General features: G+C 41.1%; 1 protein-coding gene across 1 annotated transcript in view; it reads left to right on the top strand.

Moving 5' to 3' along the window:
- The first annotated feature begins 74 nt into the window (after positions 1 to 74).
- The window catches only part of SH3YL1 (SH3 and SYLF domain containing 1), a 41,820-nt gene continuing 34,311 nt past the window's right edge, over positions 75 to 7,583 (top strand). Inside the window, exon 1 of the mRNA XM_085217950.1 lies at positions 75 to 219. Within this exon, the coding sequence (XP_085074076.1) occupies position 219 (1 nt within the window). The 5' untranslated portion in view covers positions 75 to 218. The remainder of the gene's footprint in view (positions 220 to 7,583) is intronic.

The following is a 7,583-nucleotide window of genomic DNA, read 5'->3' as shown; positions in this document are numbered from 1 at the left end:
TAAATCAATTTTTATTTTTTTTTAAAGTAAACCCTGAAAAACTACGCTGCGCGGGTACGCGCGCTGGGAGGCGGGCGGGCGGTGCAGTGCAGCGGCGATCGCTGCGGGCAGGCGGTGGACGACCGTCTCAGCCCCGCCCGCCTCACCTGCCGCAGGTGTGCCGCTCGGCAGGGCCGCCCCGGCGCTGAGCAGAACGGGGCGAGGCCGGGGCCGGCAGCAGTGAGTATCTGCGGGGTGGGCGCCGCACCAAACCCTCGTGCCGGGCAGCGAGCCCCCGGAATGGATGCGGGGTCGGGGAGCGCCGGGCGGCACCCAGGGCTGCGGCCATTCATTGGGTGTCGAGAAGTTTTTGGTGTTTTTTTTTTTTTTTTTTTTTTGCGATTAGAGTGGTGAGGGACTGGAGCGGGCTGCCCTGAGCGGTGCTGCGTGCCCCGGCCCTGCAGACATCTACGGTCAGGCTGGACGGGGCTGTGAGCACCTGATCTGGCTGTAGGTATCCCTGTTCTTTGCAGGGGCGTTGGACTGGATGGCCTTTAAGGGTCCCTTCCAACTCAAAAGACTGTGTGATCCCAGATCAGTTATTGCCTTTCCCACGCACCCAGCACCATGCAGGTGTGAGGAATGCACAATGTTGGAGCCAGACGGGGCTGTGACACCGCCTGATTATGGGCGCAGCCTCCTGAGACTGCAGGGCGAGTCTGGCACCGTGTCCTGCTCACATGCGGCTCTCCATGTAGCATACGCCAAGCAGCAGCCGCTGCCTTTATTTCTGCATTCTTAAAGTGCCTTGAAGTCTCGAATCAGAAATAGATTTCTGCCTCCTACCTGTGTACTTCTGTAGGTTGGGGGAAAGCTGGGATTGTGCATGGAAGTGAGTGCTTTGGAGCTGATGGTCTTTGCAGGTCCTCTCTGAACTGTTCCAAAAGGTTTGACCTATTAGAGAAGGCTCTGGGGAGTCAGAATCGTGGCCTTTCAATATATAAAGGGGGGCTGTAAGAAAGAAGGGGACAGGCTCTTTAGCAGACTGTTGGGATAGGACAAGGATAAATGGTTTCAAACTAAAAGAGAGGAGATTTAGACTGGATATAAGGAAAAAGTTTTTTACTGTAGGTGTGGTGAGGCACTTGAGCAGGTTGCCCAGAGAGGTGGTGGATGCCCCATCTTTGGAGACACCCACAGTCAGGCTGGATGGGACTCTGAACAACCTGATGTGGCTGTTGGTGTCCCCGTTCACTGCAGGGGAGTTGGACTAGATGACCTTTATTGGGTCCCTTCCAATGTGAACTACAATTCTGTGCTCATAGGGAACAGAGATATATGCAGAAAGGGACAGGATGATCACAGAATCATGGAATGGCCTGGGTTGAAAATGACCACGAAGATCATCTCTAGTTTCAATCCCCCTGCTATGTGCTAGACCAGGCTACCCAGAGCCACAACTGGATGATGTCCAGTTTGACTGAGAGAAGTGCTTTCTGTAGGAAGTATCTAGAATATATATTTTGTTAAGGTACCCAAATATGTATTTTTTTTCTTGTGGGTTACTACTGTAGCATATGAGGCAGTTGTGCAGTGCACAAGGTGAGGGGAGGTGGGGGGCAGCTGTAGGCTACCAGGTGCTTGTTCCCCTCTGTTCTTCTGTCCCTAGTGGGAAGGTAAATAGGATGGGGTTTGGAATTTTGTTTTTAAAAGCACAACTTTGTTTTAGTTAAGCCTTCGTTGTGTAAAGGTTTATGTACTTGCTTAGAACCTTAGATTGCCTTGAAGTTTATTCTTAGTTAATTAAAATAGAGTTAGCAAAACAAAACTGCTATTCAGTTTGGGCTTTTCCTCTCTAGCATAGCACGCTGAGCCTTGTATTTAACATGAGGGGAGACAGGCAGAACTGAATTCCTAGCTCTGCTTTAGCTTTGGTTATGCGACTTATCTTGCTTGGTGGGCAGCGCCCAACCCCTCTGGTGCTGACTGTTGACACATCAAACATATTACAATAAGTGTGTTTGAAAAACTTGCAAACAGGTCTTCAGTTAGGTGGTTTCCTAAGGCTTGGATGGCATGGTGAATAGGTGCAGTGACGTTTTGTGCAAAAGCCTGCTGTTCTTGTTGCACAAATTCTTAGAAGAGTTCACTCTTTAGTCTCGGACAGCCCTCAAGGTAACTACCTTTGGTGTTTGTTGTAAAGTATTCCACTGTCTCTGTATTCTTGAAAATACAGATTTTTTACTGTCTTGGTATAAACTACTGTTTCTTTATCATCTGAAAGGTGAGTCTCTTCATGTCTTGGGCTGGTTTAGCTTCATTTGAGGATAGTAGAATTGTTTCATATGTGTGTGACTGATATTTAACACTCTAGGTGGAACACAGTTCTTTTTCAGGCCTTTTCTAATGCCTGATCCTTCTGGATATCCTAAACTGAAAAGCTTGGTGTTGACTTGGTATTGTAGTGCTCATACAATGTCTCCAACTTTAGTGGCTAAAAGATGATATTTGTTGATGCTAAGTTTGAGTATGATGTGTTCAGTGACACTAAAAAGGGTGGGTTTTCTACTGTTGACGGATAATTTATTAGCCTAACATCAATCCTAAACTATTATACTGAGACATACCACTATGGACAGAGGTGATTTTTAGAAGATGATAATTTATACAAACTCTGTACTATATACATACTGTGCATTTTCTTTCTATTCCAATGGTATATCTGTCTGGATGGCATGGTCTCATATTTCACATCTCAGCATTTACTCTGCTAAAATCATGTCGTGGAACAGAAAGTCTTCTAGCAGCTTAACTTTCTTCAGCTCCTGAGATGAGAAATAGGTCTCATTCTTTGTTGTTTTTAAACACCCTGACAAACCTAATTAGCAGTTGTCATGCTAATTTTTTTTTTTTTTTGCTTTCATTTTCCCTCTTGTATTGTCTGTTTGCCTTGAAACATTAAATCTATTTTTTTTTTTAAATGCTGGTTCAAGATCATCATGTATCTCCAATCTACAAACTTGAAGTAGCCTATTGTAATTTGTTATCTTTGTTCCAATTACCCACTTTTAGGAACACACTGAATACCATTTAGCAACTTAGAAAGCTTTTGTGTTGATTATGTTTACTAGAAATAGCTTTTTCAAATGTAGTGAGACCTGTATTACTTGCAAGAAAATAATATGTTAAGTTTATTGGTGTGTTGATTTCTTCCCCCTGCCCTTTGCATTTATGTTTTCTCCTAGTGCCAAGATGACAACTCAGCTAAAGTTAGGATTTTAGCATCCTTGCCATTTCTAGGGGGGATTTTTGAAGGCTTTAGCTAGAGCTGTTCCTTTGCTGTGCCTCTCATGCAGGTGACCAGATGTTTTGTATGCTTCTCAGAAGTAGTCATCTGACTCACCTGTGCCTCTGGCAGTTAATGACTATATTCACATACCTCAGTTCCTTAAAGGAACCATAATCTAATTAAAACATCTTGCATATGCAGAGTAAACATATCTTCCTTTAAAGCGCCTTATTCAGCTATGTCAGTATCATCATATTAATCACATAAATCCCAACTTGCAGCAGGAAGTTCATCCCTTTAGGAGTTGAAAGGAATTAGGAATATTCCAAAATGACTTCAGCTTAAGAAAAAAAAAAAAAGAAAAAAAACTGCTGGGGACCAAACTCTTCAAATGCTTTTGATAAATACAAGTTCCTATACGTCTTTTTTTTTCCCCAAAGTTGTTTGAGCTCAAAGATTTTCCTTTCTCAAGGAAATAGTTAATTCAAAGTGAGGTTGAGGGCTGAGAACCCATAAAATTACCAACTGTTACACTTCCTGTTTGGATCACTTAGGTCCTTTTTGCTTTGAGAGTAGTAATAAAAAATATGCACACGGTGAAAGTGAATGTTTTATTTATGTGTATGCATTTTTCTAGCATTAACAAAGTGAAGATTCCATATGAAAAAATATTGATCTCTTGTGCTGTAGGAGTACGTACATAATTGATAGCAAAGTCTGAAAAGGCAGACTAGATTGTCAGTGCTAGCAGGAATTTCTAAGTGAAAACCTTGTATTTTGAGCTCCCTACATGACACTACTCACACTGATGTAACTAACACGTATAAGTACTTCTACCCATCCAGTATGGGGAGGGGAGAAAGATTATTTACATTAAATTTGATAGTACAAAACCTCTCATGGCTGTGAAGGAGCACATTAAAGTCTTTCAGTCTTAGTGCTGCTCAGCTGCTGTTCTGCAAGGCCACCTGGTTCCTGCTGGCATACTGGTACCCTGCCAGAGCACAAAGCATTTGTACCAAGCTTGGTGAGGTTTCATACAGTGCTGTATGAAACTTGGTGACATTTCAGGAATCCAAGTGGTAAAGAATGTGATACAAATGCATGGGATCAGTAGAAAGGCTTCATTGTACAGAGAGCCTGTTATCTCCTCTTCAGCTTTGTTTTCATCGCCTTACTTGATGTGTTTTCTGTCATATGTTGTCTCTTTTACTGTTCTGTCAGAGGCATCTGGAAAATTGTGCAACATACTCAATTGGTATGATCTTCACTGTAATGATTGCTACTTTCTCCCTGGGACTGCTTCCTTAGAATCCTTCTGCCATACCAGCAGTGCTTTGCAGTAAGATATGTAAGTTCTCTGGCATTCCTCTCTCATGCACTTTGAAGTCTCATGGAAGCAGTAACTGCCTGTCCGTCTTGGCTCCAAAATAAGAAGCGTGGAACTCAGGTGCTGACAGCTGGAGCACAGTGGGTCCCAGCTGAAGGTGGTAATTATTACCTTTATTGTATTCCATACTTTTCCTACAGGTTCTTTTTCAGCTTCTACCAACGCTTCCTCGGACTTCACAGATATTTTTTTACATCTATCTAATCTTTGCTGTCAATTGTTGGCTTTCAGTGCTGGAAGTATTAAATAGAGGGAGGCTGGACAGAGATGCACTTTATAGTCTGCTGATTAATACTTGCTAATTGGCTGCTACTCTAAGTCTAGCTCACTTCTTCTTGGGTTAGGCAAAATGCATACAGTGCATGTCTTACACGTTGCTGAAGGATTTCTACTACCAGATGGATCCCACAGGACTGGAGCAGGCTGCCACAGTATCATGATGTTTCATGTTTATGAGACCAAAATTACATCTTTCTAATTGTCACGCTAAGTTGAAATCTCTTGTTTAGGCTCTTCTCCAGCGCTGGAGAAGGTCACTGGTCTTGATTTTCAGGTTTCTCAATCCCATAAAGTGTTTGTCTTTAACCGTTCTTGATTATGTTAGTTCTCATGTTTATGAATGCTTTCAATCATTCTTTGTTCATACTTGCTTTTGGAAGTTGATGCTACTGCTGTAACCTTGGTGTTTGCAAATTAGCTGTGCTTTAACGTTTCGCTGTTTTTGAACTTCTCAGTGAAGCAAGAGTAAAGACTGAATTGCTGCCCTAGACTTGTGCAAGGTGTTTGCCATTGTTTTTTTTTCTTGTTGTAATAAAAAATTAAAAATTACTTCTGCAAAAGTACTTCAAAGCTCATATATACATGCACAATACATATATGAAATATGCATGCTAGTCTTTGTCTCCATTTTGTCATCACTCTTCTTTGAAACTGTATTTTTGATGTTCAGGTTCTTATAACGTCTCCAAGCTTTATTTCATCTGTTCATATTCAGCAGAATTCTGATTATATCAGAATTAGTTCTAGCTTTTAAGTAAAAAGACTTTATTTATTCTTTATTACACCTTGCTCAGATAATTTCACCAAATGTTCAGCCAACACATTATTACTGTTAGTCAGAATGTAAATGAGGGGCTGACGCACTTGCCTCATCAGCTTACAAATTAAGCAGTTAATCAATTTTGGTGTGATATTCCCCCATGAGGTTTGTGTTTCTGACTCACATATGCTCAGTATCTTCTCCCCTCAACAACAAGCAGCAGTGTAAATGAAGCCTGCTCCCAGCTGAGCATTTGCTGGTCACGGCATTCCGAATCCATCACTCACTATATCCTCCTGATAGATATTACTGTCTTATTGCTGTTCGTTACCTCTTTCCTGAGCACTGGATGAATACAAAGCAGACAATTATATATGCATACTTAAAGCTAATAGGGAGGACGGCGGTACAGTATTATTCCCTATGTTACTGTGGGATGAACTGAGCGTGGAGCTTCTGCTTGCCTCTAAATATTTATACAGTACTTGTAATAAAGAGCAGATATTTCCATAACTTCTGTCTTCCAACAAAGTATTGCAGTGTTTAGGTTTTAAGAAAAGAATTTTACTATTCATATCATAATGTAAGCTTGAGAAGGAGGAGGGCAGCTTGATGAATGAACAGAAACTTCACCTAATTTTGATATCACAGAAATCCAGTTATGGTTCTGACTGTTTACTCAGCAATTAAAATCAGTGGAATCACGATTTTATTCCTGACTTTCACTGTAGCCTGTAGTCATTGTATTTCTGTTATATTTGGGGGCAAACAAAGTATTCCATAGTACAAATTCCCATAGACTTTTTAACTAGTAAAGAACCATCTTTGGATTGTCTTTGTATGATTTTTCCACTTATTTGTTCTGCTGTTTTTTTTTTGTTTTGTTTTTCTTTTTTAATAAGAAATGCTTAATGTTCTTTGGCCTTGGACAAATGTTAATGAAACTAATAGACTGCAGGAGGCCTCATCTACACGATATATTTGGCCATTAAATATAATGTTTTGTAGATTAATTGTTGTCCATGCCTTTATTTTATCTTGAATTCTATCAACAAAATTTTGAGTGTGTCGTAGCCTAAGAGGGAGAGCCAGTTCTCCTTCTTCCACCAGTGATAAGATACCAGTGTTCTTTGGCTATGGCACTGCAGCCTGGTATGAGCAACTTTATCAAAACAGGAGTCCAGTCACGCTTTATCAAGCATCATATTATCCATAGTTAAGATCAGGGTGTGGATTTATTGGTTGTCTTTTTAAAGAAGTCATTATTTCCTTAAGACCCAAGGGTCACTCTGACTAACTCTGGGTTTTAAGCACTGAAAGTGTTTAATCAGCTGGCTTATTGATTAAAACCTTTCTGTGCTTTGCTTGCTTGCCAAAAGAAAAGTCCTTTAAATTTTGCATCTCCTGTTGTCTAAATTAAAGTCTGGATGTAAATCATCTCATTTATAGCCCTCCTCTGTAAGATCCACTCTTCAGCTGACAGCACGTTCAGCCTTTTCCCTTCTTCCTCTCTGTCTCTAGTGTGATCTAGGAGTCCTTCAGCCCACTTCTAACAGTAAATTATTCTGACTCCATGGGCACAGTTCTGGCTGAATGTTTTTAAACCCTCCTAATATTCCTCTGTCCAGAAAAACAATCCTGTGTTTACTCCAGTCTGTAGCAAGGCAGAAAAAAGGAAAGAATGATGCATGCTTGAATTATTGTAGATACTCAGAGGTTGCAGAAGCAATATTGTTGTATGCAACAAATATACAGATGGACAATGATGGTTCTCTTGGTTTTTTGAGAGTGGGAATGAAGTTCATTCTCGTGCTTACTGTTACAGGATGTGACTGGATGAATTGACGAGACAGTGAGGTAGTAGCAGTATTACTTTTGCTGGCTCA

Source organism: Meleagris gallopavo, chromosome 2, assembly GCF_905368555.1.
Source record: "Meleagris gallopavo chromosome 2, MGAL_WU_HG_1.1, whole genome shotgun sequence".
In the NCBI taxonomy this organism is placed as follows: domain Eukaryota; kingdom Metazoa; phylum Chordata; class Aves; order Galliformes; family Phasianidae; genus Meleagris; species Meleagris gallopavo.
This window is presented reverse-complemented; position numbering and strand designations above follow the sequence as displayed.